The following is a 17674-nucleotide window of genomic DNA, read 5'->3' as shown; positions in this document are numbered from 1 at the left end:
TGAATATGTTAATATTAAATGTAGCATATTGACATGATGAATTGCCTATTATATTCAGGCAGACCTAATTAAAAGCCCTTAGTCTTCATATATTGTCTTTTTTATTAATGTTTTGTATTTAAATCAGGGTATTTTTTTTCTTAAACTAAAACTACCATTAAAAAAAGTATCTCTATTTGGTATAAAATAAACGTTTACTGAAATAAAATTAAATGTTAAAAAATCCAACTTGTTTTATTGCAGTATTTAGATATAGACACATTAGAATAGAACTGAAAAATAGAAATGACAGCAAATTATTAAAACGTTAAATTAATTAAAATGAAATGAAAATAGAAAATAGAAAAATTAAAACTATTACCAAATATTTATAAAAACTAATGGCATATGAATGATTGTCATCTTTTCTTTAATAGCTCTATTCTTTCATTATGAATTTTGATTAATTTCTCATTCTCCTAGTCTTATTGGTTTATTTTTCTCTGTATCTGCTAGGGATCGATTATCGGAGCTTCACGGGAACATGTTTGTTGAAGAGTGTGAGAAGTGTGGCAAGTATGTAATCGATCTCTCTGAACATGTTAATGAAGTCTGTCTGCACACGTCAAGACCAAGAATAATTGCATTTTCTGTTGTAGTTTAATAAATCATTTACAGGCAGAAGACATTCAGAATGGTTTTAAACTTGTTGCTGTGTTACTGGTTGCTAAGGGCAGATAATAATATAAAAAGACAGACTTTAATTTATTTGACCAGCAGCATATATTACGGCTTTCACATGGTTTCTGCAGGTTTTATGAAAGTACATTTAAGATATTTTTTAAGACCAATTAAAGAAAATTTAAAGAATAAATTGAAATTAACACATGTCAGTGTTCTCTAAATGTAAATGTCTAGGGAGAAACACAATGAGTTGTATTAACAAAACAAAATACAACTTCCAACAGATATCCATTAATTTCTCATTCATTTTACAAAATAAAAGTAGCTTGAATGGTAGATATATTAGATATTTGCATTGGAAAACAGGACAAAAATACTGAGCAAGGTGTCCATTTTTTTTTTTGCACAGCATGCAACATTTAATGCCATAACTTTAAAATGTAAGACCTTCTGCTCTGATTCAAGATTTTAAGACCAGCAGAAACCCGGTTTCATATGAACTTCAGCTATTTTTTAACAAATAGTTTTAAATGGCTTTAAAGTGTGTACTATTGTATGTTAAAATACTTTCTCTTATCCCAGTTTAAAGCAATATTCCTGCTTCATTACAAGTTAAGTTCAATCAACAGCATTTGTTGTTCATTACCACAATTTTTTTTTTCCATTTGTCCCTCCTTAAAAAAAAAAAATAAAAAAAATAAAAATCTGACTTGCAATGAAAGTCAATGGGCCAATCTGTAAACATTAAAATACTCTTTCATTAGAACAGCAACCAGATAAACAATGTGTTAACATGATTTTAGTGTGGGAAAAAAAACATACTAACCTTTATATCCCAACTTTGTTGTCATTAACCCCTAAAAAGATTATTTAAACAGCTTTACATAGCTTAGTTCAAAGAATGTACACATTTTAATAGAAGAATTTATGTAAGTGATTTTATTATACATTTTACATTTCTGCTTCTAACTCCTCCAGAATTGGCCCCATTCACTTTCATTGTAAGCATCTCATTGTAGCTGATTTTTTGCTCCTTATTTAGTTATTGTTTTTGTGGTAATCAACTTTATGCCATAATGCTGTTGTTGTTAATTGAAATTAAATTGTGCTGAATCCAGAATATTCCTGTGTAAGTGCTTTCAAAGCATTTTTTGTTTGTGAAATTCTGTCTTAAAATCACTAAATGCTATAGAGTGTATACACAATAAATCCTGCATTGTATCCTAAAATATATAATTCCACCAGTTTTGGACAGAAAAAATAGAACATTTTATAAAAAACATTTTATTTACAGAAAAGTTTTTGGTGCTCAGCCCTAAAGCTGCCAAATTTACAGTCTCCAAACACATTGATTTCAGGTTTATTTTTCTAGTGCACACTGTATGTTTGACAATGAATAGGTGCAGTATTGATGCTGTGCTATTGATCACAGACACAAATCTTTATCAAAGGCGGCAACGGGTCTTGTGCAGGTTCTGTCACTGCCACAGCGATAAGCACTTGTGCCCTGGGCTGTTTCAGGCAGTATGTTCGGGACACGGTAATTGGAGTGATGGGTCTGAAGCCAACCGGACGCTACTGCGATGTCACCCGTTCCAGAGGACTCCGATCTTGCAGGTGATTGCACCATTTTAGAGGAGTAGACCATAATCAGGTCCATCATGATTTCCCATGATGGTGGGAATTTCACAACTATGTACACACAAATCATTTCTACGTGTTTATTGCTGTGAACTACCATAATTGAAACCCTGGGAATATCAGTCATTTTTAAACTGTTGTTTCCAGGCCCAAAAACTTATGATTTTTAATTATGATAAAAATAATTGGCATTTCTTTAGTGAATATACTGTATGTCCAGCATAGGGAAATTGACATCTTCATCCTTTTAGATGTTATTAAAAATGTGTTAAAGATTTTGTAAAAATATTATGTTGCTGTGCTTGGACTTGGAGACAATTGTTTCATTTTCAATAATGCAATGAAACATGCCAGATTGTGCAGACATAATTATGAACACGTGCAAAAACATGAGAATCAATGAAATATTAATAAATGATAATGTTGTAGTCAGTGTATGATTTTTCTTTTGCGTAGTAAAATAAAACCTGTAGCTGTAGGTTTTTTTGTTTGTTTGTTTGTTTGTTTTTTTTGCTAAATAATTTTGTCAGATAAATGCCAAGTTTAGTGTTTTGTTCTTCCATCATATTTAAAATATTTAAAAATGTATAAAATATTTGCCTCATATTTTGATGGTTTAATCTATTTTATTTCAAGTAACAAAAAAAAAAGTTTTTAGTTTAACGATAATAACCTTGGTAATCCCAAAAGACTGCGAGTCACTAGTTAAAAAATGTAAACAAGAGTAAAAGTAAGAGTTTGATATTGACATTGATGCGCTGCTTTCTTAACTTGACATAAAGCACTCAAAGACATCCATCTGACACATATAAACATAAAACAATTGCATCCTGCCTATGCACCCCCTCAGATTTCTGTGCTTGTCATGAGCTATTTGTTCTGTCTCATCACTGTGTGTGTGTGTGTTTTCTCTGCAGAGGGAAGCTCATCAGCACTATATTGGACTGGGAGGACTCGCTGCCTGACAGAGACCTGAACAGAGCTGATGAGGCGTGTAGGTAAGGAAGATGAATATCCCGAGACTGAGACTGAATGAGGAAGGTGTGTTCTAACAATACAGAGAGAAGGACATTACATTTAGGGAATCAACAACGGTGCTCATTGAGAACAAGGCAAGCAGATTGAGCACATTCGTTTGGTTATTGACAGGTGAATTTAGGAAATGCAATTCAAAGGCAGTTACTAGGTTTACTATTATGTATACTTTATAAGTATCTTTTGACCAGTTGGTGGCTGGGTTATTATAGTTAACTGGAACTATACTAACGGAAATAAACTAAAATATTTTATTTTAGCTAGTTGCCAAGGTAGCCTTTCATATCTTCATTTAGTTAAACTTGCTATACTAACATAACTAAAACAAAACTTAAGTAAATGGTATATAAACATAAAAAACCCCTAATAAAACTGACAAAACACAACAAAATAGCTAAAAACGTATATTAAATGAAAATGGAAAATATAAATAAAGTATTTCAAACTATTAATAAAAACAGTAGTAATAGTAATAGTATCTCAATGACACTAAAATAACACTGGTTTGTGGAGCTGTAACCCAATTTATGTGGTATTCTCAGGGAATTGTGACGGTGATAATTGCAATGATTTGTGAAGATTAAAAAGTAAAAAATAAATAAATTGCAGTAATGTATGCAAATTGTTTCACATGACAGACATTAAAATTGACTTTGAAAACAGGACAATTCTTTTTTCTTTTTTTTTTTTCTTTTTTTGTTATGGAACGTTGTTTATTATAAATGATTTATCCAATTTTTGCCAACATGCCAATTTTAAAGAATCCCTATGAATGTGCAGAGAGAGAAATCATGATTTAGGTTAAAGTATTGCAAAAGTAAAATGAATTCTGTTCTTCATTCATACATTTATTTATATAGCCAAATTGCTACAGTGTGTTCTGGCAGTGATGCATTGTAAATTTGACCTCCTTTCCTGTACAACATCCTCAAAATTTCCCTTACAAAAAAAGAACTGCAGTATATTGAAGTACAGCTGCAGTAAAACCTTCAGGGTTGTTGAAGTGTTGCATGCAAATGGTTTATGTTTGTAATTACTTATAGCCATTTTAATTTCAGTTACACTTATTTGATTAAATGTATCTGAAAGTGCTCCCTTACAAGTATTAAAATAACTTGGAATTAGAACTAGAAATCCTTGATTCTCAATGCCATGATACTCAATCTTTATCAACAGCATCAGATCCAACTTAATTATAATGCGGTGAACGTACTGCAGTCTCACAAAACTCGACACACACACACATACAAAACAATCACACAAAACCAGCTGCACAGCTGACCCGTGAGTCGTGACTGTCCTCTGGGCTTACACATGCTATTTAAACACACTGGAGTTTGAAGGAAAATAAATGTGAATTTGGAAGTAGACATTGCTTGAATATGTTTTTTTCCCTTTCTTTTTTGTAATTCACAATAGTTACAATTTGAGTTCCTCCAGTGATTTATTGATTCATTTCTTTAGGCTGTCAAGAGTTTGCTTTAAGGCATAAGCTGCATGTGCCTTCCTGTAATATAACTTATAGGGCTTTCCACACTTTAAATAGTTAACCCTGGGTCATTCTAATCCCCGGGTAAGTGGAATCCTGGGCTATCTTGCTTCACGTTTCACACTGCTCATAATTTACCCAGGGTTAACAATTAATTCTGGGTAATCATGAATCGTTTACACTGTACATTCTTAAACCCTGAGTTAACGTTCTTATTTGCATATTTGTGGTGTCATTGTCATTGCTCCGGAGCAGGGTTTCAAAACCCTGGGTAAAAAGCAGTGCTAACCCTGCTTCTAAATTCTAACATTCCTTTATCTGGTGTTAAAAGCGGTGTTTAGAACGAAGAAAACCCAGGGGTTAAGTGCACTGTGAAAAGCCCTTTTGTTTCCTAGTTTACAAGATCACTCGATATTACATGAATTAAGAATGAGTTTCTTCATATAAAAACATTGGGATGTGTGTTATTAATGGTGCTTCCTACAATAAGTAGTGCATACTATTGGTCATACTTGGGATTAGTGACATTTTGAAGTTTTAGGTAAACATTACTCTGAAGTCTAGTTTTTAGTAAAATTTGATAGTTTTTGTTGCTCGATTGGTTCGTCTTTGTTTTTGTATTTCATAATGTGATGCAGCTTGTAGTTCATTGCTTATAAACCATGGTGTCATTTTTGTATTACATTTTGTTAAAGGGGACCTATTATGCCGCCATGTACAAGATGTAAAATAAGTCTCTGATGTCCCCAGAGTGTGTATGTGAAATTTTAGCTCAAAATACCCCCAGTGCTTCCCACACATTGGGTCTCATTCATGAAACATTCGTAAATATACGAGTAAATATGTGAGTGATTTGCACGTAAAGAGACCTTCCCGAAAACTCTGCTCCTGATTCACAAATACTTTGTAAATGTGTGAGTGTGTTAATGAATTCCAATCAGTCGTAAATGGGACGCGCGTGCACGCTCATTCTCAATTACCATAAATCCGGCCCATTAAATCCGACTGACAACTATATATGGGCATCATATTATGACACCAAATGAAGGATTTTGGCCATTTTTTAGGAAACAATTTCCATAACAATTAAGGGGCCATTAGTTTGCCCAGCCCTATTGAAATCAATTAATTATTTGATTAAAGTGCTCCGTTTGCAGACGCTATTACTGGCTCTCACAATAAAAGTAAAAAGAAAAAATGTATGTAATTACTATATATAATATTTTTTTCAAAATGCTGTGTAAATATGTACCTTATTAAGGTGAATTAAAATGCAGCCTTATTAATGAGCAAAACGTTCGGATGTTAAACGCACTATTTACGCGTGGCTGGGAGCAGGTGTAGATTTCTTTCGTACCAACTAACATTTGGAAAATACGAACATTTTAATGAATCCAAAAATTTATGCCAGAACCACTTTACACACGATTTAAACAAAAATTCGTTCTGCTCGTGTTTCATGAATGAGACCCATAGACTTTACTTGGGCGGGCCGCCCACGTATAATAACAGCCGCCCAAGTATATTTGGAGACACATTTTTGCTTTTATTATTTTTATCCTCTTATACTTTTATATCCACGCAAGATAATGAAACCATCCGCAATCGAATAACTAGTCGTTTCGTACCTGCTCGTTATGTGGTGTGCGTCAGAACTGTTTACTCCTGCTAACATTCCCACGGGCGCTGCATTTTGCAAAGTCACAAGGGGGCGGTGTTGCACGTTCTACAAGCTCGTGCAACAGCGCTTCAGACTCTATGTTCAGATTGCTTCAGTGTGATTCTCAATCAATGAAAAGCAAATATTTATGCCAAGTGATTGCTAATGAACTCAAGTTAATGAATTATTCCGAAGTCTACTTCATGGCCTTTATATAAAATGTTTTAGATGATTGTAATAATCTGAAGGATCCGCCTGCAATTGTACAGACATTTCAAAATAAGAGTACCTGTGTATTTCGGGCTTGTTTATAATTAAAAGTCACACGCTAAGTTTTTTCTTTTTATTTTGGGCATTATTGGTATATTGGTTACACAATAAATTGTATTTAATTTGATTTCCATTTAATTCATAGTAAATTATTGTAGTCTCCCCCACAGGAAGAAAAAAACTAAGAACATTATTTGACACATCAATTATTCATTTTTTAAATTTTACTAGTAAAATCTGTGTCCCATTCACTGAGAGAGACACTATATGACAGCAAGGAGAACATAGGAAAAGGAGAACCATTTAAATGCTGTAATTTTGCATAATTGACAATGCATAATAATGCATAATATTAGTGTGTAATTAAATGTAATATGCTATGTAATTAAAATTAATTTCAATAAATAAAAATACTGTTAAAAATCACACATTATTTGTTTGTCACATGTAGTAGACCATTTTTGTGCCGTGGGTAATAGGAGGATTTTTTGCCCGGCTACCACCGCAAGTATATTTCAAAAGACAATTTTTTTTTATAGCATGTTAAAATTGCCACTTTTTGGGGTTGAGCAAAAATGCGCCATTTCAGTGTGTGCCCTTTAAATGCAAATGAGCTGCCGTGCTGATCTAAGAGGGCGGAGCTTCAGGGGCTTGTTTTTCCCTGTCAAGTTTCAGTCAGGATGCACTATAATGTCAGAAACTGTGAATATATGCTGCATGGAGATAGAACAGGTATATTTTAGTTCAATTACAGTTATAGCTTTTATTGTCTTCTTTTTATCCACTATATTAGTTTATCGATGAGTTTTATGACTGTTATTGTACTTCACACAAAATATGAAGCGTCTGTCTTCACACTAGAAAATCACTGTAAGAGCTTAATAAAACAGTGCAAATGTGCATTAAAATATTATCCATAAACTCCCTCTCTCTCTCTTTCTCCTTTGCATTATCATCAAGATACACAGTGAAGTACACAGAAACACTCATTAGAACTAACAGTAAACAAATATATACATTATGCCTTTTTGGGTGGTGCTTAATAAAATGGTAAACTTTATCCATGAATCAACTCGGATGAACTGTGATAAAGTCCCCTCATCTTTATTACTCTGGAGACTGTATGTTTCGTATTGTCCCTTTGTATTGACATTCTTCACAAAGCAATGATTTGCACAGACGTAAACAAATTTCGGAGCATTTTCTTCAAAAACAAAATGAATGTACCTCGTCTTCAGCGGCTCAGATTTAGGGAGTAAATGGAGAGAGCTATATGGATTAATCCATCCAGCTACAGAACACCTAAAACACCTGGGAGACATTCTCATCAGTGCAGCAATGGTGGACTGTGGACTTGCTGTGAACTCAGGGCAGTTCTATGTTAAAACGGCAGTGTGGCTTTTGTGACTTCATACTGCCAGGCATCTGGAAACGGCTTGTTTTGAGACACTGCTTATGATTTATGGGGATTTAAAAAAAAAAAAAGAAAAAAAGGAGTGGTTGGATTTTTATCAACATAGGTTGGTTGTGTACACACACTGCCAACACACATTTATGTCCAAACACCATGCAAAAGTGAATTTTGCATAATAGGTCCCCTTTAACAGATGATGTTTTCAACTGCAGGTCAGGTAGATACAGATTCGATGGTAATTCAGGCACACAGGAATTTCGCATGAGGGCAAAAGATTACCCCTAGCAGGGTTTAGAGTTGGTAATGTGAATTCACTGTATTGACCAACAGAAAGCTGCTTGGTTTGAAATTGAGTAATGTGTGAGCTGTGCTTCATACATCACTATTGACAATAGACAATGACCTTTTTTGCTTGCAAAATGTATTTGAAATGTGACCACACCTTTATAGATATGTCTTTCAAATGTGTTTTAGGCAAAAGCATGTCTAAGCATGTAGTTTTCACAGTGGAGTATTCTGGGATTGATGGTGTATTCAGGTGAAATCAGGACATGCCGAAATCACATGAGAAGACCAATCAAACTCCTGCAAGCTCCTGTTCAGGCTTAAAGGAGATTCGTAATTCTCACTTTCACTGTTTTTCACTCTTTCAATTTTCTCTCTCATGGTCTGAGGTCACTTGTGGTTTCTTTAGAAGAAAACTTGCATTTTCTTAGCCTTCTGCAATAATTCATTTTGAAAGATGTCTGGATTTTTTTTTTTTTTCAACCAATCTCTCTTTTACACATGCATTCAGAAAGTTCGTCTTCATCTAAGTCATAATAGTTAATGGAAATTTAATGGAGCTTTTAGTGAACCAGCATTCTTTATCTTGTAAGCAGCTCTTTTATTAATATTTAATCAAATATAAGTATTGTGCGGTTTCTTTTGAATCTTGTACTTTATAAAGTTAATGACATTCAGATGAAAAGAGATTTCAGGAGTGATTAAAGGTACAAGGTCATTGCGCTATTACAGCTTTGCTCATTTTACAGTTCAGGTCTGTGAAAATCTTACAGCTTTTTCCCCACTACTGTTGCATTTTGTGTTCATAATTAAATATTTTCTAAAATGTCAGGATAGCAATGACATTTGCTTAGGAGCCAAAATGGTCCATCCAACAACTGACTAGTCAGACATTTTGACCCATTCTGCTTGATTCAGAATTTTCTTTATTATTTTTTTAAATACTGTATTTCAGCTTAAAATCTAAAAAAAAAATTTAAAATGATTTAGTTGATAATTAATTGTTGTTTTGGGTTTTTTTGCATAAAGAAAATGCTGCTTTATACTTATTTTAAGTCAATTTTTTTTTTTTTTTTTTTGCATTGTGACATTGTGTTGATTCGCACGTGCCCTCATCTCATTACCGTAAAGTGTTTCATTTAAAGTAATATGTGTTTTACTGTTTATATACACTGTATTTATATACTGTTTTTTATATTACATTTTTTTTTTTTTTTCATACAAAACAGCTTAAAGGCAGTAGTGATGTTATTTTTAACTAAAACCATTAAAATGTGTTTTCATTAATTGGAATTAAACTGAAAGAAAATTAAATATAAATATTAGATGAAGCTTAACATTATTAACAGTACCATAATTATTAATACTAAACTAAAAAAAATTGAATATTAAAAAAAAAAAAAGAATTATAGAACCACATTTTAAAAATGACTTGCATTTAAATTAATGTATGTTTTTTTGTTTTTGTTTTTTGTTTTTTTTAACCATTACAATAATGAGAATTTGGTTCTTAAGATCTGAATTCTTTCTTTATGTGAAATATAATTTCTTATTTTTTTTCTTTTGTCTTTGAGCCGAAATATGACTGAAACATGTTCTTTAAGGGTTTTGCATATTAATGATGCAAATTTGCATTAATAAATGATGCTGAATGGAATCCGAGAAGAAACTGGGTAGAAACAGCAAAAGGTTTGGTTTAATAGTTTATTTGCAGTATATAATGAGCACAGGTTATAGAGTTGTTAAGCCTTTTATTGGTCTTAATGGAGCAGAAACGGATCATTAAAAGGATAAGCACACTTCCACAATGTGATTGCTGAAGCTGTTCAGACTGAATCGTGACATTTGTGTGTGTTCATTATGATTCAGATGGCCTGTGGGTGTACCGACCGAGGCTGAGACTATTGTGAATAGTACCTATTCACCAATTCTGAGAAGAGAACAACAAACCCTAGCAGGTGATATTGTGTGTGTGTTTCCACAGGCGAGCCGACTTGGCCTTGACGTTGGGTACATCTCTTCAGATAAAACCTAGTGGAGATCTTCCTCTTCTAACCAAACGTACAGGAGGGAAGGTGGTTATAGTCAACCTTCAGCCTACAAAACATGTATGTCTCACCAACACTCAAAATGCACGTTTTGACGTATGCACGTTTTTAGCATATGATGTCTTTTGAAATTCATTGTCAAATCTCACTTGATGAGCACTGTTTGTATAACAGTCTTTAATAGTTACTTGCATTACTGTTCAAAAGTTTGAGATCAGTAAGATTTTTAAAGAAATTACTACATTTATTCAGCAAGGACGCATTAAATTAATCAAAAGTGACCGTAAAGACATTTATAATTTTAGAAAAGATTTTTATTTCAAATAAATGCTGTTCTTTTGAACCTAGTATTCATCAAAGATGAAACATGTATCATTGTTTCCACAAAAATATTAATCAGTACTGCTGTTTTTAACATTGATGATAATCAGAAATGTTTCTTGAGCAGCAAATCATCATATTAGAATGATTTCTGAAGGATCATGTGACACTGAAGACTGGAGTAATGATGCTGAAAATGTTGCTTTAAACACAGGAATAAGTTACATTTTAAAATTGAAAACGATTATTTTAAATTGTAATAATATTTCACAGTATAATTGTTTTTACTGTATTTGTTTGTACTGTATCTTACCAACTCCACACTTTTGAGCAGTAGTGTATTAGAATCAATTTCAGTTAGTATTCTGACTATGCAGACAGCAGAGTCTTTATCTTAGTCCTCACCCACACTAAAATGCATACACTTACACAAACACATTTTAGTTTGAAAGTTTGAAATCTGTCAGCATGTGCGAGCTTGAACACACAGCATCACACGCTCAGATTAGTGTCCTTCAAAAGCACAGCTGCGCTAAACCCTTTCTGACCATTCATTCTCATTATTAAATCAATTTTGATTAAGAAGCTTTGCAGCTTTGTCAGAGTCGAGATGGGTTTTCTCTTAAGCTCATATCATCAGTCTTTCGTTTCCTTTCTGATCTCATCATGTGGCTTGAATGTTTTTATTGGATTAATCCTATTAATTTTAAGACGTGTTATCGGCCCATGTTTGAGTCATGTTTCATCTGAAGGTTATTTTTGCAGACTTGCCTCATTGATTCCACTTCCTGTCAACATCTCATTTCCCAAATTGGATTTGATTTTTATAAATCTTGTTTAAAATTCAAAGCCTGACATGTATACGTTTTATTCCACATGTCAGACTTTGGGTGGGGGTGTTTATGGTATTATAGCTGCTTAACATGTAAAGAAATAGAATTTGACATTTCTTGGGCAGTTTTGTAATGTTGGTAATCTGGCTGTGCTGTGTTTGATTAAAGTGTGCATTTCACACAGACCGGCTAGAGAATGCAAAAAAAGAATGAAAGAAACAGGCGAATAATTTTCAAGGAGCACATATACACTACGGTTCAAAAATTTGGGCATGTTAAGATATTTAAAATATTATATTATATTATATTATATTATATTATATTATATTATATTATATTATATTATATTATATTATATTATATTATATTATATTATATTATATTATATTATATTATATTAAAAACATCTGTAATATTTTGAAATATTATTACAATTTAAAATGGCTGTTTTCTAATTGAATATATTTTAGAAAGTTATTTATTTCTTTGATCAAAGCTGAATTTTCAGCATCATTACTCCAGTCTTCAGTGTCACGTGATCCTTCAGAAATCATTCTAATATGATGATTTGCTGCCCAAGAAACATTTCTTGTTGAAAACAGTTGTGCTGCTTCGTATTTTTGTGTAAACATGATACATGTTTTTTCAGGATTCATTGACGAATACGAAGTTCAAAAGAACAGCATTTTTATTTTAAACAAATCTTTTGATCAATTTGATGAGTCCCTGCTGAATGAAAATATGAATTTCTTTTTTTTTTTAAATCTTAGTGAACCTAAACTTTTGAACAGTAATGTATATGATTTTTCAGAAAAACAATTCTGTTTATTCAGGGAATTTTGCATCTCAGTCGCACTCTTAAAAGTGCAGTAAGAGATTTCCGAGAAACTCTGTTGAAAGTGGATCAGACTGAACAGCACAACACACTTGTAGCCAGTCAGCAGTAGGGGGCGTGTCCACTCGTGATGGGGGAGGAGAGTGAGCTAATCAGCAATAGGAGCATGTCCACACATGATGTGGGAGGAGACAGAGTGAGCCAATCAGCAGTAGGGGGCGTGTCCACACATGAGGTGGGAGGAGACAGAGTGAGCAAGAGGGAGATTTGAAGAAAGACTGTAGAAAGAGAGATGGCTGAGAGACATTACAAAAGAGAAAGGGTCAGAGGAATATCACTGGAAAAAGAAGAGTTATGATCAAGCAAGAGCTTTAGGATTTGCATTAATATTAGAGAAGCTTTCCAGCACTGGAGAGACCTAAGTAGGAAGGCCTGAAAATGGATTTTGTGCATTTTGGGGGCGGAGCAATGAAGGGAGGGGTGTGTTTGTTTGGGTTGTACTTCTAGTAGTCAGACAATAGCTATGTGTGATGGTTTTCTGTGAATAATGGCTTAAATTGTCATTCACAAAAGCTATTGTATGAGATCATAAGTCATAATGACTATTATGTTTATGGAACCTTTTTGTTTATGACATTGTTCATCATCATTTATCTTCATTGTAAGAAAAAGAAAGTCATGGGATTTGAATAAATAATGACACAATTTGAAATTTTAGTGAACAATCCCTTTAAAATCTGTCTGGTTGTTTTTGCTTAACAGTGCTACTTGGTTTTTGTAGGACAAGCACGCCCAACTGCTTATCCACGGCTATGTAGATGAGGTCATGGGCCAGTTGATGAAGCTGCTGGGATTGGAGGTTCCAGAGTGGGCGGGGCCGACGCTGTGTGAAAGCTCAGGTGGAGACCTGGACATCCTCCCCTTTGGAGCCTGGAAAAAGGAAGTAAAGATCGAGCTGAAGATAGAGGAAAATAAAGATGCTGTCCCAAAGAAACGAAAGAGGAAAGAGCAGGGTGGCGAGATAAACTGCAAGAAAGATGTTAAAGTAGAAGAAGAGACAAAAGAAGAGGGAAAGGAAGCTGCGTTTAGTGACTCTCGACCAATCAAAGCACAGACGGACATTGAACAGCCCTCTTCTTAGAGCCGTATCGCAATCAGACAGAAACTGAATGACACATCTCAGGAAGTGTGGTCACCATATGCCCCGTGTTTACATCGTCATGAGGAAAACCTAGACTCAAACCTGTTAGATGCTGAGTTCTTGAAGGCACACTGAGCAGAAGGAAGTGATGTCATAGAGTGTGTGCTATTACAGCTAGTTAGTGGATAATTTAGTTTGGTATGATTTCTATTTGCCGGCCGATCTCTGCAGTTATTCAGTTTTGGTGAATCATGGTTTTGTACTGTAAAATAATGTGATCTTTTTTTAACCTCTAATAAATCAGGTTTGTAAAAGTAAGGTTCACTGCATGAAACACGTCTGATACAGCTGAAGACAAAATTTCAAACATTTCCCAAGTGATGTTTAACAGAGCAAGGGAATTTCTTATTATATTTTCCTCTGGAGAAAGCCCTTTGATTTGCCTGGAATAAAAGAATTATTAAAAAAAAAAGGTCAATATTATTCACCCCTTAAGAAATGATCTGTTTTATTAGCTACGGAACAAACCACTGTTATCTAATGACTTGCCTAATTAACCTAATTAATCCTGTAAGCCTTTAAATTGCACTTTAAGCTGAGGATTAATATCTCGCCAAACAACTAGTAAAATAATATGTACTGTTATCATGGCAAAGACAAAAGAAATTAGTTTAGACTTGAGAAAAAGAATTGTTTATGCTCACAAGGGAAGAAGAGTATATACACGTTTATAAAAGCGTTTTCAAGTTTCCAACTTTTGAACCGTAATGAATGTGATTTTTCAGATTTATTAAAAACATTTGTTTTTTTAGGGAATTTTGCATTTCAGTTGAATCACACTCTTAAAAATGCAGTAAGCGATTTGTGAGAAACACTGCTGAAAGTAGATCGGACCAAGCGACAACAAACTTGTAGCTAATCGGCAGTAGGGGGCGTGTCCACTCTTGATGACAGAGGAGAGAGTTAGCCAATCAGCAGTAGGGCGTGTCCACTCATGATGAGGGAGGAGACAAAGTGAGCCGATCAGCTGAAAGGGGTGTGTCCATGCATGATGGGGGAAGAGTCAGAGTGAGCCAATCAGCAGTAGGGGGTGTGTCCATTGAAGCTGAGGATTAGTATCTTGCAAAACAACTAGTAAATTAATATGTGCTGATGAGATACTATCCTGATATGTACTCGTGGCAAAGACAAAAGAAATTTTTTAGACTTGAGAAAAAGTATTGTTAATGCTCACAAGGGAGGGGAAGGATATACACGTTTATCAAAGCATTTTTAAGTGTCAAGAACTACCGTGAGAAGTTGTATCAAGAAGTTTGAAGAGACCCACACAAGACTGGCAGAGGCAGGAAGCGAAAGATTTCAAAAACTTTGGAAAGAAAACTAGTGAGAGAGGTTTCTAAAGACCCAAGAACAACTGCCAAGACACTAGTGAATGATTTATCCAAGTCTGGGATTGATGTCTCAACGAAGATGGTCACTAAAGCCCTGCACAGGAATGGACTGCGAGATTGCAGACCAAGAAAAACTTCTGAAGAAGAGACACCTCCAAGCTAGACTTAAGTTTGCCAAGGATAACCTGGAGAAAAATGATGCATACTGAAAATGTGTCCTTTGGTCAGATGAGACAAAACTAGAGCTCTTTGGCCATAGAGATGTTGCATAAGTTTGGAGAAAGAAGGGGGAAGACGCTCAACCCAAAGAACACCATTCCCACAGTGAAACATGGCAGTGGGAGTATAATGCTGTGGGGATGTTTCAGTGCGTTTGGGACTGGGAATCCTGAAAAGGAAGATGATGAGAAGATTTTGAAAGACAACCTCAGGCAATCTGCAACAAAACTTGGTTTGGGACGATATTTTGTCTTCCAGCATAATAACGACCCAAAACATACCTCACATCTGGTGAAGAACTACTTCCAAATGAGCACAAAGCCTAGAATTGAGTCCAATAGAAATATCTGTGGGGCACAACGAAGACCAGAGTCCATGCCAGTTGATCAACAAATCTGGATGAGCTTGAGAGATTTGCTAAGGAGGAATGGGCTGTGGCGACTCAGAAGACATGCCTGAAACTTGAACTAAACAACAACAAACAACGATACATTATTGACTATTAAAGGGGTCCTTGATTATGATTTCATAATATAGATTTTTTTTTTTTAACCTTTAGTTAGTGTTTAATGTTGCTGTTTGAGCATAAACAACATCTGCAAAGTTATGACGCTCAAAGTTCAAAGCAAAGGGAGATATTTTCTTTTACTGAAATCGCTTTTTAAGGACTACAACAAAGGACTGGTAGGGACTACAACGAGGTTCTTTCTGGGTTAGTGACATCACAAATCCCAAAATGTACATAAACCCCGCCCCTGAGAACATACAACAAAGTGGGTGAGGCCATGTTGGGCTGCTTTAGAGAAGAGGAAGAGTTGTTGTAGTAGAGTGTTGTTGTCATGCCGTCATTTTACGCCGGACTGCTTCACAAACGAGGGTCAATTCAACGCTGGATTTGAACAAAAGATGAACATGACGGCACATGCTAGTGGATGCATTGAATCAACTCCACAGCAACTACACAAATTTATCCTGGCAATCCTCATTTTGGCTGCGTGAGATTCTCCAACTTTGTTGTTGTTGAGCTGTTAAAGCTCCGCCCTCTTCTGGAAAGGGGGCGGGGAGCAGCAGCTCATTTGCATTTAAAGGGACACACACACAAATGTTGTGTTTTTGCTCACACCCAAATAGGGGCAAATTTGACAAGCTATAATAAATGATCTGTGGGGGATTTTGAGCTGAAACTTCACAGACACATTCTGGGGACACCAGAGACTTACATTACATCTTGTGAAAAAGGGCAAAATAGGTCCCCTTTAACATCAGAGGGCTAATAATTTTGACCTGTAGACTTTTTTAATTCTTGGTTATAATTTAGTTTCTATTTGTATTTATAAACACGTTTCCTAAATAAACTATAAACTGTTTAGAAATGCTGTTTTGAAAAAAGTCTTTGCTCCATTAAACAGCACTTGGGAATTATTTGAAAATTAATTAAATTCATAGGCGGCTAATAATTTTGTCGTCAACTGTATTTCTGCCCAATATCAACAGAAATAAATACGAGATTATAAAATGACAATTAAGCACATTTTCCCACAGTGTAGCCTTATTTTTCTTTTTTCTTTTTTTTATATATAATTCTCTGTATTCTCAATGGTTTTTATTAGGTTCTCAAAATAGAATGTAGTTATGATTGTACAACAAGTACTACTATAATCTGTGAGTATGTATATGTAATTATTTTAAAAATGAGAATGACACATTTGGCACATGGGGAATATGCTTAATTGTCATGCTACACTACAAAAAACAACTTAATAATAGGCTTTGTCTTCATGCAACATTTTTGTTTTGTTTTTATTTTGAGGTGAAAAATAACTCAGACAAGCTTCAAAACTTAAAAGAAAAAAAAAGTCAAATGCTTTAGCATGAGATTTAATAAGTTTGTTAAACACATTTTTGTGTGTGTGTGGAGGCTGGAGAGAATGAGTGTTTTCTTGATCTATTCATATTAGTTGTGTAACGTGTAATGCTTCATAACGTCATCTTCTTTACTAATTTCCCCACGTTGATAAGATGTTTATTGATTATTTTGTTTCTGTCTTCAGTGACATACTGTGTAAGTTCATTGTTTTTGTACTTTTACAATAAAGTTGTATAAAAAAGATGATGAAACTGTCACTGTCACCGCATTTAGGACCCCCTTTTGCCTTCAAAACTGACTTAATTCTTCATGGCATAGATTCAACAAGGTGCTGGAAACATTCCTCAGAGATTTTGGTCCATATTAATATAAAAGCTTCACACAATTGCTGCAGATTTGTCAGCTGCACATCCATGATGAAAATCTCCAGCATCTCAAAGCTGCTCTACTGAATTGAAATCTGGTGACTGTGGAGGCCGTTTGAGTTTAGTGAACTCACTGTCATGTTCAAGAAACCAGTTTGAGATGATTTGAGCTTTGTGACATGGCATGTTATCCTGCT

General features: G+C 34.5%; 1 protein-coding gene across 1 annotated transcript in view; it reads left to right on the top strand.

Moving 5' to 3' along the window:
• Positions 1–17247, top strand: part of sirt6 (sirtuin 6) — a 32095-nt gene extending 14848 nt beyond the window's left edge. Inside the window, exons 4-8 of the mRNA XM_067363234.1 lie at positions 496–555; positions 2185–2280; positions 3222–3302; positions 10442–10565; positions 13276–17247. Coding sequence (XP_067219335.1) covers positions 496–555; positions 2185–2280; positions 3222–3302; positions 10442–10565; positions 13276–13635 — 721 coding nt within the window. The 3' untranslated portion in view covers positions 13636–17247. The remainder of the gene's footprint in view (positions 1–495; positions 556–2184; positions 2281–3221; positions 3303–10441; positions 10566–13275) is intronic.
• The last annotated feature ends 427 nt before the right edge of the window (positions 17248–17674 follow it).

This window comes from Chanodichthys erythropterus, chromosome 16 (assembly GCF_024489055.1).
Source record: "Chanodichthys erythropterus isolate Z2021 chromosome 16, ASM2448905v1, whole genome shotgun sequence".
Classification (NCBI taxonomy): domain Eukaryota; kingdom Metazoa; phylum Chordata; class Actinopteri; order Cypriniformes; family Xenocyprididae; genus Chanodichthys; species Chanodichthys erythropterus.
This window is presented reverse-complemented; position numbering and strand designations above follow the sequence as displayed.